This window comes from Galendromus occidentalis, unplaced genomic scaffold (assembly GCF_000255335.2).
Source record: "Galendromus occidentalis unplaced genomic scaffold, Mocc_1.1 scf7180000077460, whole genome shotgun sequence".
Taxonomy (NCBI): Eukaryota; Metazoa; Arthropoda; class Arachnida; order Mesostigmata; family Phytoseiidae; genus Galendromus; species Galendromus occidentalis.
This window is the reverse complement of record NW_003805448.1, coordinates 375,953-403,536: the sequence shown is the minus strand read 5'-3', so window position 1 is coordinate 403,536 and position 27,584 is coordinate 375,953. Positions and strand designations below refer to the sequence as shown.

The window sequence follows — 27,584 nt, the reverse complement described above, 5'->3', positions numbered from 1 at the left end:
TTATGTGAGTGGAAGCGGCAGCGTCAATGGTGGTCCCGGGGTGATGAGGTCCGACGGCTGTCTCTGAGCGACGAGATGAGACCCCACCAGCGCTGGTAAGCCTCCCGAGTGCTGAGTTTCTTTGTGACGACGCAGATCCACCTTCCGTTGGAAGGCTCTCCCGCAGATGTCGCAGGCGAATGGCTTGTATCCAGTGTGTTTCCGACTGTGGGTTATCAGGTTCGAGCTTTGGCTAAAGGCCTTGCCGCACACAGTACATTTGTGCGGCTTCTCCCCTGAAAAAAAGGAACGAGTTTCATGCGCATGAGGTCTATCAAAAGGTGCTCGTCGCTCCCGTCGACTCGACGATAAAACGTAAAGTGACTCGAGAACTCCACGAATAGTTCTTTAGGCCCGTCGATAAGTAGCTGAGGATTTACCGGAGGCCGAGCCGTACACCGGAGACTTTCGTGATTGTCTCGTCGAAGAAAATTGAGGTCGAAGACAAGCGAATCGTGGTTGCTAGTGAATCTACTTGTCCATCGCTCTGGGTTGACCTCCATCCGGAGAAGAAGCATAGAGGTTGGAGCGGTGAGCAAAAGAGGAGGGCAAGATATATGTGGGCCGTCCAAAGACTTTAAAATGAGTTGACCATGAGCTCTGCCCACCCGGCTGCCTGCCTGAGTCCATTGTGTTCCCCGGATAGCGCGCGAGTGGCAGCGGCGGCTACGACGACGGCGGTTGTTAATTCGATGAAGTGGTATTCTTCCTCGGCTGAACTAAACTGAATAGATGATGTATGATGATTATGATCGTCGCAGCCGCCAGTTGAGCGAAGCTTTTTCAATCAAAATTCCACTGGCTGCTCTCGGCCGGGGAAGCTTTCAGGGGAGGGAGAGCGAGCGGGCGAGCAGGCGGGCAGGAGGGCGATGCCGATTTATATCCCTGAAGGAACAAATGAGGAACAAACGCTGTTTTCCTCAGACGAAATCCCCTTCCGACAAAAAGCTCTCTCGTTTTTCTCGGCGGTGGCCCTTGATCCGAGAGCTCATTTTCCCCTCTGATATCTCTTTGTCGACTCTGCAGGAAGGCGCAGTTGACCAAGTGCGGGTCCAGGGTACGGTAGATCGTGCGGGATAGTTCGCGGAGGAAGAGCCCCAAATCGAAAAATCGGTGCCTTGTCCGGTCCGGATCAACTCAGAATCGACGTTGACGCCGTTCCTGTACGGGATCGCCAACTCCTGTCGAGGAATTTTTATTCGTTCCGTCATCGCGGGACACCGTGATCGACTCCCGGCGAGTGAGGCTTCAGGACCTTCCTCTGCAGACTTGGCGGCAGGAGATCATAATACAAAGAGACCGGCATTTCTTTTCGAGAGCACAACGCGCGTCAGCCAACGAGAACGCACAACTCTTCCTCAAGCGGCTTTATTAAATTTCAGCTCCTCATTGCTTCCGCCGGACCTCAGTCAAAATGCTATAAAAAGCTTCCCCCCGGAGGGAAACGGGACGACGCACGCCTAACTCAGAGACCCGCAAACTCAGGAACTCACACCACGGGTGGACGACTCCCGAGAGGAAGAAGTTCAGAAAGTACGTCGAGGGCGAACCGGGGTTGTCAGAACAGGATGAGATGCGGCCGAGTTCGTGAATGGAGCATCATCACGGCTCTGTGGAGGCAGGTACAGAACTCATTCCACGGCCACCGTTACAACTACTTTATTCACGATCCGTCGACGAAGTGGGTCTCCATCAGTCGTTATTAGAAGGTGTCGCGCAGCTTCCGAGAATGCCACATGATAACGACGACTGCCGTCCACCAACTCATTCCGACAAGCCCCACCAATCGGAACGCCGAAGTCAAACGAAGCGACGCCCCCGAGTTCAGATATGCCATCAACATTGCTTTTATTTCTACAAGCCAGGTGGACAAGCGAGCGACATCTCACTCACAGTCGTCCATTTGCAGAGAAGTCCGCGGTGTCAGCCGCGGGTGGAGCTCGCCACCAAGACGCATTTGTATTCCAACTGCATCGCCGTGTACTCACTGCTCGTATCTCTCGGTAATTGAAACGGCACCGAGAGCGACAAGCCGAACCCATTCATGACCTGACTTCAATTATACGCGTTTCACCTACGTAGATCCGCCGTCTAATTATTGCGCTGTTGCTCTCTATCGCTGTCGAAACCCGTGGATTTCGAATCTCGAAATTCAGCTTTCTGCAAGAGCCTGCGTCCGAGCGATGCGTCGCGGGTGGACGTCGGGACTCTGATCGTTTACCGCAGCTCAATCAAATTGAATGCTCGCATTCCTTTCGGCCAGTTAATCGTCGATGGCGGTGATATGCTGGAAGCAGTAATAGCGGTGCGCGATTGCCTTTGATTTACGTTTTGTTTCGATGCCAGCTGTGCCCACACGCGACTGCGAATTCTCTCCTGTTATCCCGGTGAGACATTACAGATCCCCATCGCATAGCTCGTCTATGACTCCGGTAGGAGTCAAGTCAGAGAGCCAATAAAATTGACCAGGCTCCACTAGTCAGGACAATGCACGATGGAATGCCTTGCACTAGCGCCGTCGGGAGAGCGACGCTTGATGATGACAGATTGAGCTCCTGACTGCGGTCACTTGTTGGACAAACTATTTCCGCGGGAAATGTTTGCTTTCGCGTTAATAAGTCATGAGCCGTATCGTCATCTGCTGTCGCGACTCAATAGTTCCGGAACGAGTCCCTTGCGCCTGTATCGCTTCCGATGGTGAGCGTGGACGTGCTTCCCAGGAGGGTGGAAAGGCCACAGAATCGCGTGCATCAGGTCTACGTATATTCCGTCAAACAGCCACCGGGTGCTCCGATCGGCTATTCGTTTATTACTAAATACTTAGTATTTAGTCTCTCAAGTCTGGAGTCGGAAAACATTTATCCGGCTTGGAAATCAATCCGAATCATCGAATGTTCCGAACCCGCAACACGTAGACGGATCTTTCCGTCGCGTCGCGAGAGAGCACAGCGTGGATCGCTTTCCTCCAGGCCGTCAGGGAAGGGGTTTCTTCACTTCAGATGAAGCTTCTGAAGTGTGGCAGGCGTGAAGGACTCTCAATGCGGAGGCGTCTTTGCTCTTTGGCTCGCCGCTTAAGTGTTGAGGTGTTGTTTCAACGGACGGACGAACGAGGGAACGAGGGAATACTAATAAAATTAGCCCCGGAAGAGCCGCCGCCCATACCGCCATCTGAACGCGTTCGCTTGCACGCGCTCACACACATTTCGTGAAGAGTGCGATGACGAGCTAGATCTCGAGGATCTGCTTTCTTGCTCCAAGAAGTAGGAGGAGTCACTCGGTGAGATTGAATCGTCCGTTCACTCTCTCGACCGGTTGTGCCAATCGAGGGTGACAGCGAGACATCGCGCGAACGAACATGTCAGCTTGGGCGGCGTGAATATGATTCGTCCTGAAGGAGTGCAGCCGTCGTGATGAGCAGCCGCAACGGAAGAAGAACGACGAGCTTCCCTAATATTGGATTAGCCATCCGGTCGGTCGCTCGGTCGGCAGCCGGGCAGGCAAGAAAATAAGCAGCCCGGTCAGTCGTCTTCCCGATCCGGCGAGTTCATGTCATACGAGACTGCTAGTGCCAGGTTTCGGATCTCTATTCGAGACCCGGATCCCATCATCGCTGGCAAGGATGGCGGAACTGCGAAGAATTCGTCCGATCCTCTTGAAGCTCTCCGAAGAGATTCCTGTGGATGGATGCTATCGATACCGTTCTCGGCATCCCATCCCGAGAATCTCCGGCGATCCGGAATGCGAGCTTCGATTTGATCTTCTTTTCTTTTCATTCACTGTCTCCCGATACGCTCATCGAAAGAGCTTGGAAATTCGAAACAAGCCTCCCGATGCGAAGCGTTTGTCTATTCGTGAAGCGGCGAGTAGCCGACAAAGCCACTGGCAGGAGTAGAACTACCAAACCCCAGATGGAAAAGACGCGTTAGTCAGCATCGTTGACGATCCCCTCTTTTGCTTCAAGGCTAGCCTCCTCGCTAATCAAGTTACCTGAACAAACAGCGAAGCCACACGAGCCTCCAACGATAGGATTTCGTTCTGAGAGCTCCCCGAGACATCAACAAGGCGTTCGATACAGTCATCTGTTTCAGTGTGCGACTCGAGCAGGTAGGTGTACCGAGAGCGTTCGGAATTTGAGGGAAAGATCGGGATCGCATCCTAGATTGGATGGAAGCTCCAACATCTAGAATCGACGCGACGATGGGGATACCGGGCCGTCATCGTTCTGCTCGAGTTACGTCCAAAAACTATCGGAATCTGGACCTCAGGCAGCGGTGGATGATTCCGATTCATGATCATTTTACGTACGCTCCCTAGCGATAGCCGATGACGAGCGCGACTGGGTCCGCGAGTTTTCCGTGAGGCAGGGAGCAAAGCCGCAGGCTTTTTGGAACTTTTGCAGAGGACCTAGATAAAGCCGGCAGCTCGTCTGACGCAAAGAATGGAATTGACAATGAAGCCGATCGAGCCGAACCACATTGCGACCCATCGCGGTAAGGGAGCCGACATGAGATGAGCGATGAGGTGCTGCATTGTGACGTGCGAGATACAGGGGGAACTAATCAATGGGAACGATTTCGTTTAGAGAACCGAGTTTGACAGCTTCACATTGATCTATAAGGCCGGATCGTACGAGTTCATCAGCGAGGCCTGATGAGTTTCTGCGGTCTTCCAATCCCGATCGGTCCGCTCAGGAGGATCGAGGAGGCAGCGGAATTTTCCACCAAGAGGAGGAGACAAAATTTCTCCGTTGCCCACAGTAGATCTCTAGATCGCGCGAAACGCATGCTCCGACATGGAATTCTCTCTGCAGTGGCTTCCTCCCTGCATAGGAGATTGCCAGCACTCTCGATTTCTTCCCGTCAGTCAGCCAGTCAGTCGGTCAATCAGTTAGTCAGGGATGACTTTTGAACGTTGATGAGCACTACTTGTTTCTTGCGCGGCTTGCTTCTGGTATGCCGGCGGGACAGACGGCAGAGCGCCCCGACTCCATCTCCCCGAGGCAATGGGTAATGATGTTAAGCAGGAGGGAACAATGAGAAGCACTGACGGAACTAGCGCCAAAAACTTCCATCGCCCCGCCGCCGGTGAGAGCTTTCATCAAGAGGAAAAGAACATCACCTTCAACGGCACCACGGAGAAAAATAGAAGCCGGCTGCTCGTTCGTTCGTCGAGGGAGGCGGCGAGCTTGTCGGGTCGTGGTGAGTGGCGACGGCCAGATATGAGAAAGCCGAGAGAAGAAAAAAAACAGGAGCCGTGATGGTCCATCACCTTTGCGATTGACCGCAAAAAACGAACCGACTTCCGAATCCTGGGGGAGCTTTTCGCTAAATTGCAACTGCCGTGTGATCAATTCCGCTCATCGTGGAGCATTCCGAAAAGGAAAAAATTCAATAACCATTCGGATAAATTTCAGTGAACAACTGACGACTAAAGCAGGCCGACCGTAGCTCTCGTCGGGTCTGAAACCCCGGCGTTTTTAGTGAAGAAATTTACCGGCTCTCTCCGAAATTGGATGGCCGGCAGTCCAAGATAGGTCGGGCGTCGGACCGACATTGGAAGATCTCGAGGCGTTCCAATTGAGGAGGGACAATCCAGAACAACAGCGGAAGATCGGCAGGGGATTCGAAAATTCCATTTTTCGCCGTTTCGAGAGAGCTGATCATCCGGCCGGCGGCGGGGAGAAGTGCTGAACCTTGCGGAGAGACGACGGGTGCATATGATTGTTGCGCAACGGAGCGTTACAACGGCACGCGCTCGAGCCGCGACCGAGTAGCTCTAACCGAACTGAATGACTTCAACAGGTGCCCAAACATCCACGCCCAAAACACACCCTCGGCCGAGTATCTGGAACACCCACCGACATTCGGATTCGCAAGTCATCAACGCATGCGAAACCACAGTGTCAAGCACATTTTGTGATTTGCACATCAGCGGAGTCGACAGCGACGACGCCGACCCCACCGAATTCGCCCACATGCGCTAACGGCTGACCCGGGTCGAGACGGTGGAACTCTCCACCTGGGATCTCCCGGGGCTCGTATGTATTCGGAGTGCCTATTTCTCTATCGTATCGCCGATGGCCAGCTCGTCCGATTAGGCCATTAGTGCATCCCTGACAAGTCAGCTTAGCCGGTCTTCAGCGGGAACTCCTCCCGGAGGAGAAAAAGGTAGCGCTGGTGGTGGTGGTAGCGACTGCGAAAGAGTATGGGGCGCGTTCATTACATTGATTACTTGCTATTAATCTGCCGTGGACTCTCTTCGCTGACACTTATTGAATAGCCTACAAAATGACCCTCTTCTAGGGAATCAAATTGCAACTCCGACGGGCTGCACTTGCCGAAGAAGTGGTAGGCGGTCCGTTCGGGCCAAGTCCCTCGGACACGCGTCCACTTCAAACAATATCGCAGAAGGCCTCGAAGCATTGATTGAGAGCGCAAGAAAGCACGCTACACGCCCCTTTATGGGGTCTCTTCCGAAACATGTCCGCCCGCCAGGAGAAGACGGCCGGGAATTCGGTGCTTGCGGAAAACCCAGACATACATATGTACGATGGTCGAGGAAGTTATGGAGCTCATGCGATGCCCTCAAGAAGCATTTCGCCCTTTTTTCGGGTTCCGCCCCGCACGATGGCTCCGAAAAATCGGGATTCATCAGCGATGTTCCACTTTGAATTGCTCTTCGAGATTACGGTCACTCAGAACCACGTACTATTACGTAATGTAATCCAGATTCGGTCGATATCGGTCAGAGTTGCCGAAATGAAACGATCATCACGTGAGATTCAGCATCGGCATCGAATACGAGATGGAACTAGAAGTGTATCTGGCAGGCTCGCTCCGAACTCCGGTCTGATTTGATAGAGGCATCGAAGGCTATTCCTGTAGATCCCGAGTGTTCTCCGGAGTGATGATCACGGATCCATAGTTTCTCGTTAGGTATCTCGCGGCGGGCGGCTCTTCGCGTGTCGCAGTCATCGAGTTTCCCTGAGGGACGATCGTCGAGTGATGTTTCAATCGACGTGTGTTGGCTGGTCATCATGCTTGACATGTTTTTCAATCATCGGCTGCTCTTCGCGGCTCATCGCCTTGATTGGTGGCCTCATCATCTCTCGGTCATCACTTCTCCGTATCCGACCAGCGGACTAACTGAGCCACAAAGCCCGGAATAGAACGCAAGTCGCGGATGGTAGACGACCCAAGCAGGCGAGCGAGCGAGCCAGCCATGAAGCCACAAGAGAAAGCTCCATAGATGGATGAGTGAGAGAAGGATGAATTGAAGGATGGCTGGCTGTGAAAGCCTCCTTCGTTGATCTCACCAACGAGAGGCCATCGACGACGCTTCACTGCGACGTTGTCGTCTTCCATCTCACTCAGGGACGGGCCTACCTCAAACAATCATCTCGAACGAACCACCAACTTATCGATCCTATCCGAGTCGAACACTCTCTCGTCCCTTCGCTCGCCGGCACGAAATACACACAGGCGTAAAATGACGGGACTCTCCCACACTTATCAGCAAGCCCACCGGCAATCAGCTCGACAGGGTAGCTGCTCATCGGGACCTACCGGTCACCAGAGGCGTCACGAACTTTCATCGCCACGGAAAGAGCTCTTTAGTATCACTTGACGACAAGCTGGACATTGCTCTCACTCAGATACTTTGCCTTCACGAGGCTCGGTCGCAAATGGTTTGGCCCTAATGGCTCCGTGACGTGTCGCTCGACATTGAGGTCTGGCTCGCGGAATCGAAGTCGCGAGGCGTCTCGATGGGAAAAGAAGCATCGAATCCACTCGACGACAGTAGCAGACTTTCAGATAAGCGAGCTTCGAGCTCGTCTTATCTATCGGTCAGCTCGCTCACCGTGGAAAGCAATAAAATGAATTTCCCTCGTCTGATTCTGCGGAGTGAGAAGGATAAATTCAGCGTTGTCTCGATCGTTCTTCTCGGCGCCACGGCGATAAACGCTCGGAGTCAATGCATCACCGAGCGCGTTCCCATTAAGGTTTACTTAGGCACCGCAAGGAGAGAAGCTTTATTAAAAATACCTCAGGCTCCCATTACTCGCCACGCGGCGTAGTTTGCTTTGCGGTCAGCGGCGGACCCGTCCCGACCTGCGTGCTCGCCTGCCTGCCAATCGGTAAGGATGCATGGGAAAGCGTCGTGGACTCGAATTCCAAAACATAGAAAACCGCAGTCCGCAGACGACTAACCCACATTTCACTGGGGTACGGCGCCGCATGTTCCCATAGTGGGTTTCCTCGTCTCACGCGCAGCGGAGCATGCTACGAAGGGAACAGATGACGCCTGTGTCCGACGAATCCCTTCCGTTCAAGTCGCACGAGTCGTTGGAAGACTCCTCGGGTCGGGGTTTCGTTCGCTGACAGCTCGGAAGACTCCAATCGGCGGCTAGGATTCCGTATCGTCGCGACGGCGAGCGTCGCCAAGGGATCCGAATGGTTTCAGCTCGCTGCCAAAATAAGTCGGAGCAGAAGTCGTCGACTGTTGTTGGTCTTCTTGAAAACGGGTTATTGTTAAACATCTGATTTATTGCCCGACTCTCTTCTCGTACACTGAGTTGTGTCGCAATTGCAGCAATTTGCATCTAAACTCGATTAAACTCGTCGCATTTGTCGGGGAAGTCAGTGTAGAGTCGTCACTTGAATTGGCTCAAAGGAACTCTGCTCCGAGAGCTGGATTATTTATTTAGCAGATCATTACACGGGAGTTGGTGGACACCACTCACTCACCCGGTCGGTCGGCCGCTCGGTCGGTCGCTCGTTCGCTCATCCATCCTCTGAGAGAGAGGGCTGGCAAGCGAGCAATGAGAGACATCAGGACTCGAGAAGGACTCACTCAGTTCTGCCATGGGGACACCTGTGGGATGATGAGAGAGCTCGACTTCCTGTCCGCCTTCCGAAGGAGTGACCGGACAATCCCAACGACTGATTGTTTCCCCTTTGAATCCCCGACTCGCATCCCCGCTTGAGGCATGGAGTCTCCCGAATTTCGAGCGTTCCCGAATTCGGAAGTTCCAACGTTTGCCTCGCAGGCCCGGGGGGGGAGGCGAATTTCAGAATACTGTGGGCTTACGCTCCGGGAAACGAATCGGGTTTTGCTGTCGACTCGTTTGCCTCCGAATCGATTCTCACCGATGAGCGGAAAGCCGTAGATGTGAGTCAACAGATTGTTGTTTCCACCTCTGAGACCTCAATATCAATTGTTGTCTCTAAGACGCAAGAGAATTCTTTTTCCCCCGAGTCGGTGCGATTCGCATCAGAGGGGGCATGCTGCTGACCCCCCATACTCGATTTGTCGACGCGTTTCGTATGCACCCCCGCACAGTATTGTCCCTTGGCACAAACTGCAACGACCCTACTCGGCTGGCTCGGCTGAACTCCCACAAGCAAACCCCAAACAATTAGAGATGGAAGCGGTCGTTCCTCTCAGTCGCTGCTACTGCTGCTCGTTTCGACTCCTTCGTGTTTGCCGGTGATGAGGTATGTGTATAAAAATATTTAAATTTCAGCACAATTTCCCTCTCAAGCAGCGAGAGGAATGACTTCTCGTCACCCACTGACCGGCTGTTGAATAATTCAATGACAAGTCATGAAAGTGCGACGAAATACAGAACGTACTCAATGATCTTGATTAGCGAAAGCTTTCTTGTTTGCTTGCTCCGCAACATTCCTTACGTCGCGTCATACCTTCCATGTTTCGGGGAGATAAGTTTCGGAGCAATCTCATCGTGGACTCACCGTCCGAGCTCTCGGAAGGATCAGCGCTCTTACGGAAGCAAGAGGAAACTTTCTCTTTGCAAATCAGACATGGTTAGAAGGAGGTGGGTTAGGCCGCGGCATTTCCCTGAGCCATCGGCACGATTCCGCTCTTTGTCCCGTGAAGGAAGGCTGGCTCTCACGGTGGACGAGACATCCAGATGAGGAATATCACCAGATTCCTCCCGTGCTCGAAGAACGAGATTGGAGAGTTTCTCCTTCTCGGTCTCGTGGATCCATCACGGTCGACGACAGATCACTGAACGGCATGCCGCGACTGTCCAAGAATGAAAAAACGTAAACGATTGAATCACTCTCCTGAGTGCTTGTCAAGGTCGGAGTACAGATTCGAGTACTCGCCAGAATTTATACGCCGCCACGATTTCAGAAGAGCATGCAAGCCGCTCCGGATGAGATATACGACGCCTACTACCGATACGGCTAGTTTTTGACGGCTGCTCCCCGACGGCAGCATCGGAACGCCGACCACGTCCGCCAAGTTGAGGCAAGTTACTGCCAACCGGCTCCGAATCTTCGGTCGTAAAACCAATTGTAGAAGTGGCTCTAACATAGAACACTACACAAACCTAGAGACTGCCGTGCCAGCTCGGCCGGAGTGACTGTCTGTCTCTCTGTCTGCCGGACCGACCGACCGACTGACTGGCGCACAGATAGGAAGACCGACAGACAGACCGACAGCTCCGAATAGTTTACCCAACTCACGTCGTCTACGAGTTCCTCCTAGGCCCGCTCCCTACGGCGGGAAAAACTGGAGAAGTAGGCCCGCAGGAGAGCCGGCGATGCATGCAGGATGTCTGCTTGCGTCTCAATACCAATCGGAAAGTTTTCCATAGACCCGCGTGGAATAGATAAGTGTGATCTTACACTCCAACCAAACTTTGACCTCTGAGCGAAATCACTCCGAGCCGACAACAAAACAGAGATGCAGAGCTCCTAGCTCCTAATTCGTAAGCATTTCTCCCATTGCCCGACTCGAAGATGAAGCGATTGCAGGCCACTCCCCAAGGCAAGAATTGTTGCCTCTTCGCGGTGGATGGTGGACCTGTATCCTCGGCTCGAAATCCTTTCCTTGTGGCCCAAAACTGACGAGTCGGTGTCGTATTCCAATCAGTCGTCGCTCTATGCCTCGATGCCCGAGTAGACGTCTATGACGATCCTCTTCGGCGAGGATATCTACGTACATTGTCGTTGTCTCGTTTTTTTGCGACGCCACACGAGAGCCTCGGCGGCGGCGGCAGCAGCAGCTGTAGGAGCAGAAACAACTCCGGAGAACACAATGACCCGATCGATAATCGCGATGCAAGCCAAATAGTTTGTCACTTGGAAGCTCCAGATGACATTCATCTCAATCAAAAGCGGTCCTCAACGACGTCCTCATAGAGTATTGACGGCTCAGCGAACGTTTCGTCTGTATCTCTGTTCGAAATATCGAACCGGACAGCAAACCAAAGAGGAATTTACGACAGCGACAACCGCGCATAGGGGACTTGTGAGGAATCAGGAGAGAATAGGAGACTCGGAACTGATCAAATCTCATCGATATTCCTATCGAGACTCGGACATTCGTCGATTCTGTGTCACGACAGGCCGGTGGCGAATCCTGCTATTGTGGAGCAGAATACGTTCAGATCCCGACTTATGGATTTCTGAACATCCTACGGGCAATATCGCGGCGCTCATCGGCGCCGAGGATTGAGCCGTCGCCGCATTTACGATGAGATGACGTCTTCTCGTTTTCCCGCATTGTGGACATTGGAGACGCGCGAGGAAAGCGGAGCGAGCCGATTCCGAGGGATAAAGTGCAAGTACGCATACGCTGCAGGGACGAACTCGAAAGGAGCATTGACACAGAGCCTTGAGACCGGGGCTAGTGTGGAACTCGAGTTTTCCTTGAGCGCAGGAATTGTTTCTTGATCGGAGATAGATGGTGTGCCGACATCGGGATCGCGTCGTTCCGCACTCCTACCACAAAGCAAGGGGACATCGAGAAATTCGACAGAGTTCTGCGAAACGGGCTGCAAGTGACAGCGAGCGGTCCGATGGAGGCGCCGCCGGGGCGAAAATGCTTTTCCGGAAGCCAACGACGCCCGGCTGGAGCTGCGACCCGACTCGCGCGAGATTACAACGACGGTGCCCGAATTACGGGTCGCGTCGCGCCACCCGCACCGCTCCGGAACGCCGAGGACAAGGAAGCTGTCCATGTAAGGTCGTGAATATTTGACGAGGGGTACGGAGGGAGAAAGGAAGGGAGCGCGCGAGGCAAACCGTAGACATCATCCGTCCATCTCTCGACTGTTCCATTCGTCATTCGGGATAACAATTATTATTCGAACAGAGATCCTACGAAGCTTGCCCGATCACTCGCTCGTAGGTCGTGCACAAAACCGCTCCAAATGGAAACGCGCTCCGCTCGCCCACCCGCTCGCCACATTGGCCAAACGCACTCGACCATGCATCAGCGAGACGAATTCCAGACGTAGAGAGAACAAGACAAAAACGACGACGAAGAAGGATCATCATCCAGTTCGGATCTCGGGGGAAAAACCAACCCAGGGTCGCCTCGGAGCTCCTCGATATACATATGTCTACCTGGAAAGCGCATATTTCAATTTGCTAGCGCCGTTTCTATGTTCCTCTGTGCCCGTTTCCCCGGTCTTTTCCCAGATGGGGAAATCGATCGGCAAGAGAATCTTGCCCCGGGTTGTCCGTCATCTCTTGATTGGCTTCTCCTGCAGCGCGGCATTGAGCGAACAATAATGTGTCCTGTCAGGTGTGTTAAGCACCGGCGAGAGCACCCGCTCACCCGTGAGCGGAAAGGCCGCTTTGCAAGAGACCGAGTGAGTGCTCCGGGCTGGCTGGTCTGCTTGCTAGATAGCTGCACTTTGTAATAAAGTTAATTCAGAAATTAAGACTCGGCCCACGAGACTCATCCGTCTCTTAATCCGGTTAGCGACAAGATTTCAGTCTAGAATGGGTGCAAGCAAGCAAGCAAGTCCAGGTAAGCAAGCGAGCAAGCAACCTGTCGAGGAGGCAGCCGACCGACCAACGAACCCTTGTAAAGTGCGCGCGCGCGCCCTTCGCGGCGTGCGCTCTTGTTCAAATCTCTCTTGCAACATAACCTCCGCCCTCCGAAGCGGCCAAATATTTTGTTCGGAAGGAGAGCGAGCGTATCAGTCTTTATGTCGCTAATCAAATCCCGTCTAATCGCTTGGCGAATGAGCATCAACTTAGACCTCAGGTGATTCAGACTGCTCCTCGGCGTCGCTTCTCGCCGAAAACAAACGCGTCCCCGTGTCCATCGAGGCTCCAGCTCGACCAAGCGTTAGGAATGTCTGGGATTCCTGACCCTTTGAATCTATGATACGACAACTACCTGGATAGAATATCGGAATATCGGCGATAATGAATTCTTCGTCGTCACTTTCTTCGGCGTCGATAGCCGAGCTCTCCTACGTTGCCGCCACCGGAAACATATCCAAATGAATGAGGCATACGTTCCAGAATCACCAGAGAGAGGCATGACGTCCCGATGGAACCCCCTGATGAGAAGGCAGGTGTCCTGCTGCTCTGGAAGTCATACACGCAGTGCCCCTGGACAGAAAGTCTGAACAGGAACCCACAGCGAGCCGATGCCTTCATTCGTACCCTCGATAATCTCTCCAACCCCACGGAACTCGAGCCAGCTCAATCAGAACTCCAAACTCAGGACTGATCAGAACGCAAACATTCAACCTAACACGCTACGTGAAACACTCCAAGGCCCACCGAACCACCCTCGTTCTCTTCCTCACACACAGATTCAAGATAATAATTGATAAACTCATCGTTCCAGAAGGAACGCGCCACCCGGAAGACGCCTAAAACAGGCCTTACATCTCGATTGGAGTTGCCTTTCCTCATCTTGTGTTTTCCTCATTCCCGTCCATATGCCCCGCCAGAGACAGGGCAAAGCCCTTGAGGCTTCTTTGCGAAGACTAGAACTTCATGACTAGGGCTCGACTTTCGTCGTGGCTTTTCAGCCGAAAATTCACGGCATTTTCAGGCTCCTATAGACTTCCTATCAGGAACGCCCCGCGAGGCTAGAGAAATCGCGGTCACGGACCGCGACGAAAATCGAGCCCTAAACATGACCAATGAATGCACTAGTTATGAGGAGAAATGTTGAGACAGGGAAAAAGACTCCATGCCGCAAGGTATATTTATGTACTGACCTGTGTGGATGTAGGTGTGCTTCTTCATGTCAGACTTCTGATGGAACCTCTTGCCGCAGTACTCGCATGGGTAAGGTCGAGTGTCGGAGTGAATCAGCAAGTGCGTTGACAATGTCGAAGAGCGTTTGAAACATTTTCCGCACTGTTTGCACTCGAAACTTCGTTCGGCCGAATGAACGGACCGGTGCTGAGCGAGACCCATCTCGTGGCCGAAGGTCTTGTCACATAGATCGCAGGCGAAAGGCCTCGAACTACCCATGTGCGCCCTTCGGGAGTGGACCTCGAGCCCGTGCGGAGTACTGAAAATTTTATCACACTTAACGCAAGAGTAGATGTCGGACAGAGAAGCGTGTTGAAGGGGATGGTGGTTCAGGTCGAGGAACATCGGTCGGAAGCTTCCGTGCCGTCGCAGTATTTCCCCGTAGTCGAATTGCAGCAGCGGGTTGAATAATCGGGAAGCATCGTCCGCGGGGGCTTGAGAGTTCTGTTGGCGCTCTTGCTGTCGCTGCTGCTGCTGCTGCAACAATAACTGTTGCCGTTGTTGCTCTAGGTGAAGCTGTTCTAGTTGTCCGCTCTGCTGTTCTTTCCCGTCGAGGTGTACCCACGGGCGAACGATGTTCTTCAGATCACTTGTCGATAAATTCAGGGGTTTCAAGTTGACTGCCAACGGGTGCGATGCGGGAGCGTTGAGAGACGGTGACTCGAAAGGGGAGCTCGACTGCTCGAGACGAGACGGACTGGTACACGACTCGTCTTCACGGCCCGAGTCGTCCTCTGGTGGGTCGGGCGACTTGCTCGACGAGTCATCTGAAAATCCCGAGAACGCGACGTCAGTCGACCGTGCCTTTCCGAAAACGATCCGTGGAGTCCAAGAAGTGGATCTCTCTCCTTTCAAGGATCTCTTGCAAAACCGATCTGAGACACCGTTCCGAAGCCTATTCTCTCTTTCTAAATCGCGGTCGTCCTTTCGAAATACTCCAAAATTGAATAGTTCCGCAGATACAACGTCTGGAACGCGAGTTTCGCATGCGGCGATCGGTTTCCCGATATGCTCTTCTTGATTCTCGGTGGCGCGACCTCATAGATAAGCGGACGCAGATAGACTCTGTTTTATGGCGTGACCCTCTCAAAAGAAAGAGACAGCAGTCACGCGGTTGGTCAGTATTGAATTTGATTTTATCGTGCCGCCACCGCCGCCGCTGCTGCCATCCCTGTGACATATCGACCCCGGAGCCCAGCGCTCGAAAGCCAACAGCCTTTGGCTTCGCCGACGGGCTTCGGCCTCACCAACAGGCGGCCGCCGCTGCCGCTGTCACGGCTACCGGCATCAGAGGTCGATAGTGGATTTTGTCTCGCGACATCCATTGGTTTATTCATTGTTTTGCCGTTTCTAGAACTCCACGGATTGAGAGCAATCGAACAGCTGAGTAGATCCAGACTCCGATGCAGAGCTCGCTCCGAAGCGGGACGACAGACCCGACTCGAGCACTGGCTGGCCTAAATTGTTCCTGCGGAGTAGGGAGGGAGAAGTGATAAACGCAGAAACAATGGCTCCATATTAAAGACAAGAGTGGCACCAGTATACTCCGCGAGCAATCTCTATTTATGGCAGGCGTGGAATTCCTCGCTACTCTGAGATCAGATCCGGGGCGATCTCGACCGAGTCGCATCAAGGCCATCACAGACCAACATTATTAAAGCAGATTCTCCGCAGTCAGAGGGTAAGGAATTTCTCCCGATCGCTGCAATTCACTAAGGTTTTCCCTCAAGCACAGCTATACTTCCAAGAATCGAGCACTTCTCCGAGGCGTTTGTGTTGATCACGGTCGGTGACTTGCCCGGCTGGCAAGGAAAATATCTGAATTCGGTATTTTCCCCTCCGCACCGATCAGTAATGCAGAATGTCCGTCTCAATCGGATCGACGTCGACCGAGCAGCGAGTGAGCAGCTGTGAGCATTCGAGTTCCAGCTCGATCAGATCCTTTTGTATCGAGGCGGGTGTAAACAAACCCCCTCAGTGGGAGCAAACGGATTTGGGCCGGATCACCAATGTTTCACAATCGACCCGATTTAAGGCGAAGCAATCCAGTTACCTTGCCGTGGTAGCCAATGAAGGAAAGGTAGGCTTGCAGCAAGGGGTGCGAAGCCGGGAACGAGGTTTCTAAATGAGGACCGAACGAAGAGACAGAAGCACAAACGGGGAAACACTCAAATATTTGCTCGTGGTCTCGGTCGCCTCGGCCACACTAGTTGATTGAGAAGCCTCCCTCTTGTTTCCGCAGCTCGTCCTCGGCTTCCATCCTTTTCTGTCCTGAGGATGATCGTGGGCACGCACGCTCTAGTCGCCAAGGTTGTCGTTGGCGGCGGCGACGGTGGAACAGGCGAAGGAGAAGTACACGGACAGAGGGGCAGGGACCGCTCATTCATGATTTTAATCACCGAATCGCCGTGGGCGAAGACCGCAAAGGGTAGAATGCGGCCGAAGTTGAAGAGCCAGCAATCCATCCATGCCTCGGTCGGTCTTTCTCCTTGCTCTTCCAAGCGAGCAACGAATCATCCAGTCGGGCCGTCAGCCACAGGATGGAACGAAACAAGAATCAACCGCGTCTGCGTGGTAACGAAGTAGAGTTGTGTCAACAGCCCGGGGTCATGTAGTCTTTTCAACCACCTCATCTCGTCTTTCTCTCTTCGGCTCGCTCTTCGCAGTCTCTTCGCAGCGCTCTGAAAAGAGACCGAACTCCCTTCTCGTTGCGCTGGAAGGCGATTGACTCGATAGGCGGGGAATTCCGGTCAGGCTTTCCGTGCACGGAATCACTCCCACTGGCTCGCTCCTCAATGAGCTCCCGTGAGCTTCTCCCGAACGAGGTCCAAACACCGCCGAGCTCGTCAGGACCTCTTATCGGAGGATTTGAACGACGGACGTCCGATAATCGTCAATCAACGAGAGAACGGGAAGGATAAAATCCATGGCGTCGCCTGCAAGAGAAACGTTCGCAGTTTCCCTGCTTCATGGAAATCTCGCTGTCGACTCGAGCTCAAGCTCCAAGGTCTCGGGCTGCGAAGGAGAACGCAACAAGCGGGGAGACGGAGAGGAAATCCAGAATCCCGAGAGGCCGCGAGAACGCCGTGATAGAGAAAAGAGCAGACAAGCGAAAAAGCGGGTTCCGGAGAACGCGCGGCCCACTCGGAACAAACATCAATTCCAAGGAGACCGAAACGGAGGGGCAGCACACCACAGAACACATTCGATGATTTCTGCTGATTTTGCTTTCTTCCGAGCGTAGCCGGAGTTCTCTTCCTCTCGCCGCCGCCAGTCGTTCATTCTTCTTGCCGAACTCCTTGGAGAACATCGAGGGAATCGCGGCCTTGTTTTCCGAGATGCCGCTCACGGGGTAGAGGGAGGAACCGAGAAAAATCACCCTTGAGACTTCGCGATTTGCCGGAGCGAACCAACAAAAGCAAAGCCGGGCCGCTGCCGCCGCCGCCGCCAGACAACGCAGGGAGACTTTCGCCGAGCCGGGATGTTGATTTCCGACAATCGTTCGGAACCTATCGGGCTGTGTACGTCCGTCGAAGCCGGTGCGCACGCGGACGTTCGAACGTCGGCGTCAAATAATTTTAGGAACTGTGTTATGTGTTATCGGAGCAAATTTTTCGCCTCTGACGGAGGAGCTCGGTGAACTTCTCCAATCTGTCGGACGGGACAAAACAATATGTCGCGAGTCATGGCTATCCGTTTGTCTGTCCGCACGCCTGTGGGCCCGTCTTGGAAAGCTCCTCTGCCAGCTCCGGGCCAAATAGAATTACCCGCTCCCGCCTGGCGCCCGCTCTCATATTTTCCTCCCTTTCGCTCCTCGGCAGAGAAGAGGAGTATCATCCTGATCCTCGAGAGGATTCAAACCAATCGAGTTTGTCCGACCCTCGCTGCCTCTTTGCCAGCCAGCCAGCCACTTGGTAGAGCCGGGCGGCCGGTCGGTCGTTCGGCCGGACGACTCGTCCACCCGGCTCGACGCCCCTTCAAGTTTCCCTGTTCCCACCGAAATCCCTCCATTTCGTGGCCGACTGCCCACTCGGAATGGCTACTAAGAACTAACAGGTTGAGTCCACAATTGGACCGGGGAGTCTATTAACAGTACTGGTCGAGTGCTCGAAGAGTGCACAATCTTCCGACGCTGAGGTCGTCACGGAATTTCGGTCGATCGTCCGAAACAATATCGCGCCGGCAATCTTGTCGAGGCTCACGGGGCAAGGGCGGAAAGGGGGATAGCGCAGACGCCTGGATCATCGCCGTCGTTGAGAGGTATCAAACGATGCTGTCGCCTCAGGGGATACATAGCGTCAAATCGTATCGGGCTTTGAGCCGCTGTCCACAAATGCAATCCCGCAGCAGCAGCTCCTCGAGCGCCGGCGCCGTGGTCCGCCCGAGGTTCGGATGTTTCCAAGCCCCTCGCTCGAGAAGCCTGAGGCGAACGGCTGCTTGAGGAAACTAGCGCGTCACCACCACCGAAAGCGAACGTGGCAGACAGCCACTAACCACCTCTAGCCGTCCGACCAACTGGCCAGGCATCCCTCCGTCCGAGCCTACAGGATTTGCTACAAGAACACCGAGCGAGGTAATCAAGGATAACCTGATTCCAGCTGATTGTGCGTCCGCTAACTCGCACTCCTGGGACTTGTACCGAGTGAGCAGCGGCAGGCAAGCACCGAATAGCAGTTGCGGCACAAAGGAACCACTGAGAGTCTTTCGATGTGACCGCGTGAGACGGTCCTGTGTGACGTACTCGATGTACGATGATCCGTACCTTCTCGACGCCTGCCTCGGACCATTGGACGTGTTTTCGCCGACGCGAAGCTCTGCGAGAAACCCTGCCCCGCGTGAAATATCAGAAAGCATCGATCAACGAGCTGAATCGGTCGAGACGGATGCTATATATGTATCGGTATGTAGATACCCACTTCGTCACTTCGCGTATCACTTGCCTTGTGCATGCGATACGATTCCGTCGGCTGAAATTATTGGGTTCGAAGGGTAGAAGTTGAGGAGAGGCCAGAACGCGGGTGGGGTGCTCTCGATTCTCCCTTTTATCGCCGACAACGCTGACCAAAATGAAGGTGGTGGTAGCAGAGGCCACTGAGGTCGAAAGAGGACAGCCGACGTGGGATTCAGACCCTCCAGATTGAGGCTCACACCCGCCAGGGGGGAAATCGGCGGGGATTCGGAATCTGAAAAGGCAAACAACCGTTTACAGTCGTACAGGGAAGGATTAAAAAAAAATCCCGACGAAAACTTCGAGCCAAATTATTCCTCGAAAGCCCGGCCATTCCACAGTCCAGACCCAAGCTTGGATTGTCTAGAACGGGGGACATCGTCGCATGGGCGCAGGGATGTCGAGGTGGTCAATAATTCGGTCGTTTTGAAAGCAGGCGGGCATGCCGGCAAGTAGTCGACGACGAGGACGATCTGTAGAGGTTCGGATGGGTTTGTTGCAAAGCTCCCACGGTGTGTTACCTAACGGCCCTTCGGGGAATCAACTGTCGACTTCACTGGAGTCGTATGAGTGTGTTCATATGCGAGCGAGCAAGTGACCAAGTGAGCGGGTAGGTGAGCGAATCGGCTACCGTGAGTGAGCTCCTGGCGATACATGTACGAGAGAGTCCGGGAGGGAGAAATCGCACGTGTCGAACACGTCAATCCCCATAATGCAAATGTGAGGAGCATATCGAAGTCACAGGTGAAACCGGGTCAGAGTTCTCGCCGTTTATAGCCCCATCCGCTAAATGGGGATCGAGATCAGATCCAACAACGAGATTCAAACCCCGGTCCATGACGACGAATGCTCCCCGGAACCTATTGGTATCGGTCGGGCCTCGTTGTCAAAAGCTTGCGTCGACTCGAGTGGTTTCCGTTGCTGGAGACGCGTGAGTACTCTTCGTGGGCGCTGGAGCTGGGCATCCCTCATTTCGTTGATCCAACAATATTCTAGAGTTCTAGAGGATTGATGTTCGAGAGGACTCGATTCATCTGAATGTTACCCCATTCGCAGAAACGAGATCCACGGAGACCCCGAAGCTTCTCGGAAGTATAACGATAGCTGCGCGGAGGGTGTGAGAAACTAACCGAAGCTATTTATTAGACCACAATTACTACTTGTTGTTCGTCGACGCATACAGATGTGTAGACACATTGGAGTCGCTCGAGTGGGAGTTCTCGTTGTCTCACATATTCGTAACGTTGTCGCCTATATCCGAGTAAAACTGCTCGGCAATGCTCCAAGCTATTGTTGCTGCCGGCAGGGCAGTTGCGGCGAACTCGATCGATGTAATGGCGGCGTAGCGGCTTAATTTGGCATTCTCGTCTTGAGGCCTTCTTTGGAGACTTCCCTCTTTTTCTTCTTCTCCGAGCAAGCTCGCCCGACCGCGGACGAATGAATCGCTAGCCACCAGTAGACATCGAACCCAATTGCGCCGAACAGCAAAACGATCCCGGTCAGTTAACTGACAAGACATTCGACTGACTATCCGTGCCATAACATTGATACGGAAAAACATCTTCCCTGAACTATGTACCCTGAGGGAATCGACGGCAATCGACAAGAAGACCGATCTCCGACTTGATCGCCGATCGGTCGGCTCTCGGAAGCTCATACTATCGGATATATCCTTCTCAGCTTTCGAGCTTATTCGTTGAGCGCCGTCGGAGCTATTGATATATTGACTCGATGTAAATTCACTTGCCGCTCGCCTTGCGTGAGCGGAGTCGTCCGTTTCCCACAGGACATGATGCGGACTCAATCGTCATAAATCTCGATCCGCTAACAGATCCAGAGCTACGTCGACAACTTCGGCTCGAAAGAGAATCGTCGGCCTTTCCAAGACGGAACCACAGGTGTCGCCACCGTTTCCGACGTCGCGTCGGTCGGTGTCTTTGTTGTCCTTAAAGGCGCCGAAATACAACAGCGCTCGATAAGGAGCCCAGATGAAATACAACGCCTACAGCAGACCGAACAACATTTGTAGAAACGACCCGATGTTGTTCCTGGGTCGACTGCGATGTCACCGCGGAAAGGAAAACGCGGTCATGATTTATTGACGACTGATTAAAGCCTCCAAACCGCAAACGTTCTCCTGGGAGAGACCGTCGAATTTCCCCAACCCGTGAACGTGTTGAAACTCTGGTGCGAGGATCGACCACCGAAGCCTTCTTCTCCCGCATTCTCACTCCGAATTCCGAGCTTCCGCGATCAGTGATATCAATCCGTCTTCGCCGAGTAGAATACCCGAGTTCGTCCAACGAATGTATTCGTGAGCGCACTCGGAGAGACAGAGCTTTCGAATCTCATCCGCGTCGGGTACTCTACGTAGACATACGTGGACGAGGAACGATGAAGACGGAAGAGCAGTCTGTGCTTTCCCGCCGAGGATATCCAAGCGAACAGCAGTCCTCTGAGCGAGCGAGCTACGTGGAAGAGCGCCCCTGGGAGGCGTAAAGTGTCATTCGGAGTTTGCCGAGCGACGCACAATTTGATTAGCGAGGGCGACATCTAAGTGGGCTTGATACTACTTCTGGTGGCGCCCCGACTACGGAAGTTCCTGATGCTCCACTCTCCTGATTTCGCTCTTGCCCTGAGCGATCACTCAACCGCTCAGACAAACCAATTTTTTTCAAGCCGCGAAGTATCCTCCCTGAACAGCGTGTGGTGTTTCAACAGCAATCCCGCCAGTCATCCTCGTTCGGAACTCGGGGAAAACTCGACGGCTGAGCCCGCAGCAAGATAATCTAACGGCGAATAACGGTGGCAAGGCTTCGCAAGACATCCATCAGGTCGACCATCTAGGCAAATACTCTGACCGGAGTCGTGCTCTCGGCCATTGCTCAAGTGGTCTTGACGGAGCTGTCCCAATCCTTTGGTCCGAGCCCCGACAAGTGGACTCGGACATATGGTGCCTCCTAGGCGTCACTGGAGGATCTGTTTGGGATTGTTCACGAGGAAAGGCGCACGAGTGATTTCGCGCTCTCGCCACGAACCACCAGCGAACTAGAAGGGATTAAGAAGAGGGCAGCAAAACCGAATTCGGACCGAAGTTCATGGGAATAGTTCTGATTCTGGGGCTCTGAGATATTCGGGATCAAAATAATCCCTCCAGCATTATCGAAGACGTGGTAGGTCGTCCGATCGACTTGGTGAAGACATACTGGTCGAAACGCGCGCTCTCGCTTCGGTCTCGCTCACTACGAAGAAAGGCAGCGGAATCCCGAGAACGCTATCTTTCTGTTGCTTCTGTTCCTTCCTGCCCTACGACTGAGTTCAGTCTGTCAGCTGCGGGAGAATAAAGTTAGAAGAGGGAAAACTGACGCGGAGACATGATCGACAAAACAGCGCTGCTGCCAAGATAAATTTGAACTCTCCTTAAGAGGATTAGGGCAGGAACGCCACAGGGACAGCAGCCAACAAGGAGCATATTGTCTTGTCCTCCGTTAGTCCAGCACATCCTAAGCCGTCGGACATCGGGATCTAGTGTCTCGGTTTGACAGCGAATCCTATTAGGACAGTGAGAAAGCCGCCTACATAACAACACCAGCCGTAGAAGCGACCGCAACGTCTCTAAGGACGACAGCAACAACGACGGCGACAACAACGAGAGGCGGCTGTCGCAGCAGCTTCGTAGGATCCAAGGTTCATCAGGAGGGAAAACAAACAGAAAAACCCTGGTCTCGTCTCACGTCGATTACCCATATGGATATCGTCGTCATTATTCCGGAATTCCGGAGAAAATACACTCGCTCTTGTCGTAGCTGTCTGATCGCATTCATCGAGAGCGTTCTACTCACGTAGATTGCAGACGAATTCAATGTCTTGCAGAAGTTTCGAGTGGCTTGTATCAGTGAATAAACGAGTGAACAAGCTGCGGCAGCGAATAAGCTTAGAGTGCTGCCCGAGGCTATGAATTAATTGGCACGCTAAATATTAAATACGGATTTACTCTCTGCAGCCTCGTTCGTGATAATGAAGAATATGACAACGACGTGTCGTCGACCGCGGAATTTATTGACGACGAGGAGGAAAAATGGATCAGCACGGTCCTCCCTCTGACGTGCTGGGCGGGCTTGTGTCAGCAAATCAGCTCTAAGGAGCTTTGTCCGGGCGCTTCTATTCGCTCCCGACTGGCGTTTCCACAGACTGGAAAATCTTCTGCCGCAGTGAGACAAATAAATTGCCAACAAATCCCTTGAAAGAGATCTTCAATCGCCTTAGAGGAGGAGCGAAGAGGAGCCAACCTGCGGAGCGTTTGAACGAGAGAAAACCTGCTGATTCGAGATCGAATCGACGGCCCGCAAACCGCAAATGAATTTGTACAGAAGCTCCCGCCTACCCCCAGCTCCTTCTGGGCTCCAAATCTTTGAATGCAAAAGTGATGCGGAATCTCCTCAGGCACCGATGCCAATGCCGTCAGTGGGAGCGCCAGCAAATACAGGAGTTCCCGGCAAGCAACCTAACTGGACGGGAAATGACGTATAGAGTCTTGGGGAAGTCGCGCACGGAGATAGGGATCGTTTCCCCCTTATTGTTCGTAGAGCTCGATGCGTTTCCGTGTCGAATATAATCGAAAGAACGGCGAAAATGCTGGTGGATTCAAGGATCATGGTCCCTCTGATCTAGAATCATTCGGGAATCGGAAGGAATTCGGAATCCGAGACGATGATGCCCGGCGAGCATTCCCGACAGCTGGAATTTCGAGGGAACCACCAGTCGCCAATCAGCGAGTGAAGGACTGGAAGACAAACGAGCTCCGGGGAGCGCGTTGGAGATTTTTGTGTGGGACCGAAGCTCCGAGCAAGCCTTTCGCCGCCTCTGCTTCAGTAGGGCCTCGGGGGAAATATTTTGTGTTCCTCAATTGACCCTACTTTGCTATGCACCCGGGCTTCGCGAGTCTCCAGCAGTTGTTCGTCTGCGCGCTCGCTCGCTCGCCCAACTGCCGGCCGCTGCTGGCTCGCCTTCTTTGCTGCCTGACTCCACTCCAGTTATCCGAGCAAGTGGAGCCGAGTCTCGAGCATGGGGCGCCCACGGCGGGGTTGGCGCGGCGGCGATGGGCGGTCGATGGGGTTAAAATTTGCCAAAATTGTTTTACACACTGAAAATAGAGACGCACTCCTCCGGGATGTCGTCGAGGTCATAAACTTGTCTCTCTCGTTTCGTCGACGCAGGCGGAAGCTACGACGAAGGTTCCAGTCGTGACGAGTTCAATGGAGGACAAAAAACACGCCGTTCGAGATTTGCGCGTTCGGCCATCTACTTCGATCGCCGAGGAAACGATTCCTCCTGATTCTTTCCAAAGGCCCCGGATGGCCGGTGGGCCGAAGACATTTTCCGAGAGAAGCCTTGCCATTCTCCCTCTCCCGAGAATCAAAGGGTGGAACCCGGCTCTTTCTGGACCCACGCGGGAGTGATTGCTCGAACGTGGTTCAACAGATCAATTATTGAATTGGAATGAATCGGACTATCACCACCGGTAGCGACAGACGCGTCGTCAGCAGTGATGCCGAACAATCAAAATCACGTTGAGTCACTCGCGCCCCCCCTCCGCCACCGCACTTGTCAGGCGTAAATCACGTACACAGGTCTGTCAGTGGGTCTGGCGATGTCTGCTTGAACGGATGCTCGCTCTAAGCCGGTCGGCAGGCTCGAGAAAGCCGCCGTCACGCCTCTCTCTAACCCACTGATCGACTCCCTGACGGCCTGCGAGCCTGCCAGCCGGCTAGGCCGACGGGCCGACTGACGCTCGTCTGTGACTCAGGATAACGCGAGCAACACCTGACATCGAGTACTCCACCCGGGAACGCTGACGACGACGACGCGCTACCCCCGATATTGGCAACTCTCGGAAATAAAAGGCGAGCAAGCAAACTAACCGATCTACCGACCGACTACTTGTCACGGTAGATAGTGCTAGAATATCTGACAAGTTGAAAGTGATTGAAAAATCGAAGCCGGTAAAGAAACGGTTTGACACTCGAGTCGACCATGCGGGCGCGGCTCCGAGGCACGCACTGCTCGCTACATTCTCTGCGGTTCAAATCGTTCCACCTGACCCGAAACAATGGAGCATCGATCCGTACTCGATTTTTGTGCGAGGAGGTGTCCTTTGGATTCAAGGAATTTTTTTTCCAGTCGTTTTCGATCTCCACATCCGAGCCGCCATTGGTGTGGTCAACTTGGGGCGCAACGCGCAGTCGTTTCAGTCCTTTTCGATCCTCCTATAGCGACATAAACTTCGTTTTCTCATCTCGATCGGTGAGCGACGCCGCGCCGCAGATACGGATAAGCGGAGCCCTTCCCCAGATCGGGATACGACGAAATTTCGATATCCGAGAGAGTGGGAGCCAGCGTGGAGGGAGAGACCGGAACGACATCTTGATCGCCGACGTTGCCTTTGGTATCAAGTATCAATAACAGTCAATGAACACTGTCGTCGTCGTAGCATGCGATTAGATCAGTACGGGGTACGCTGCCGCTTAGTCAGAGGAGAAATGTAATCTGTGGAGCGTAGCTGGTTGCACGGCAGGCTGACTGACTGGCTAGCGGACAGGCGGGCGCGCGGGCGGGCGAGCTGGCTGCTTGTCGCTGAAGTTGTTCACTGCGAATCATAAGGGTCACAGGTGCCCTCCGGGTTCAGCCATGCGAGCCCAATAACGATAAACTCAATAGGCATGCATCTATCGGCGTCTGTTGCGGCTTCGATGGTGATGCCGACAATGTACTCAATGAGAACAAATACGATCGCTCGCTTGTCGACGCAACTATCCACAATTTGAACTATGACCTGGCTCGCGGACACGAACGGAAGACCAAGCAACGGGCGCTCTATTCTACAAGGAGGAGAGGCCTCGGGAGATTTTTCCCTGAAATGAGCCAAATCCTCCCAGCGCGAATTCCGCCAAAAATGGATTCCCTTTCGGAGCAGCCTTGGTCGTTCTCGATTCGGGTTCCGGATGGAACACTAGGTATCGATCCCTTTTGCTCATGAAATTCGCCCGAAGTCGGTGAGGATTTCTGGCTCGAAATTATCGGGAGGGACCGAACATTCGTCGATGAAAAAGTTCAACCCATGAATCATTCTTTCTGATAGATATGTATATCTGATACCGGAGCGAGTATCTCTATTCGTTCTGTCTTTCCGAGCATCATCGTGTTGGATGATTAGCAATCCGTCAATTGGCAAAGGAATTGACTTGTGTTTAGAGCCAAACGAGCAATCGGTCGGCTGCTCGCTCGGTCGCACGCGCAGTTGTTCGGACGACGGCTGCGTGCATCCAATCACAAAAAGAGTTATAGAGATCGAGTCGAACTCTTTCCGCTCGTCTCCTCGGCTCTTTCAGCTCATGTTTCTTCTCCCAATTTGAGGGCTAAACAATCACTAGCGACCACCAATCGGAGGGCTCAATTTGGATAGTTGTTCATTTGACGCCAGATTCATCAATCATCCCATCTCCGATGTACTTCTAATTTTTCTCGAGCTTCATTGTGGGATGTCTTTTGGGCGATAGTTCGACTCCATAACCATCGTAGGAGAGGAGGCCGGGCGAAGTCGAGTATCGGCAGTGAGGAATTTCGTGGAGTTGCTCTGACACGGTCACCTACCTGTGTTTTGACGATTTTGTTCTTTGTCCCGTAGCAATTGATGTTGGGATGGTGTTCGTTGCTGAGTTCTTTGTTGTTGCTGCTGTTGCCTCTGGTGTTGCTGAAGCTGGGAACGTCGCTGATGTTGCGTCTGCTGCTCTGACGGAGGATGTGGAGGGGACACGCATGGCAGTCTCAAAGGTGTGACGAGTCGAAACGCACTGCCGCTAGGCGCGAGTTCACCGCCGGCTTCCATCAAAGTCGACGATGCCATTTCCACGAGCACGGGAAGAAAGACTAACCAGTATGCCGCTGAACTGTCCTTTCCCGGTTAGAATCCTTCTGTCGATCCGAAACGGTCGATACGAGGTTCGCACGGTTCGACCGGCCGGAGGTATCGCTCACACCGGATCGAGATGCAACATGATCGTTTCCAATCAAGTACACTCGGTGGAAGGCAACGCTCAACGGCGAGAGGACCTACATGTAGAGCGCGCAAACACTCACTCACTCCGTCCGTCGCGAGTTCGGCACTTTGAAGAGCTCCTCTGAGCACAGTCTCAGGTCGAAGTTTTTCGGAAACGAGAGACTCTCAAAGATCGCTCTCAGGGAGAATCAAAGAATCGGTCGACCATCGACGTTGGAAAGCTGTGATGGGTACTCACGGGGAATCGCTTTCTCGTTCACGTCCCGTCGTTTCCCGACTGTGGATGTCGGTGGCGGTTGTTGTCACAGATGGTGTCGACGTACGCTTCGCTGTCTTCGAATCGAGAGTCTAGCGCAATAGCAGCGGCGATGGCAGCCGAACGAAGGACAGCGCTCACGGCACCGAGACGAAACACTCTCGAACCGGTTCGCTGTCTCTCTTGCAAGACGAAGGCAGACAGGCACAGAGGTTGCCGGGCGAACCACCGGACGGACGA

The 27,584-nt window shown here is 53.4% G+C and overlaps 1 protein-coding gene across 1 annotated transcript; it reads right to left on the bottom strand.

Annotated features, from left to right (window-relative positions):
• Positions 1 to 26,935, bottom strand: LOC100902173 (zinc finger protein Gfi-1b-like). The gene is made up of 3 exons (XM_029111691.1): positions 26,683 to 26,935; positions 14,045 to 14,851; positions 1 to 275 (listed from the first exon to the last, which is right to left on the bottom strand). Exons 1-3 carry the CDS (start codon positions 26,933 to 26,935, stop codon positions 1 to 3), a joined length of 1,335 nt encoding a protein of 444 aa, XP_028967524.1.
• Positions 26,936 to 27,584: the final 649 nt, after the last annotated feature.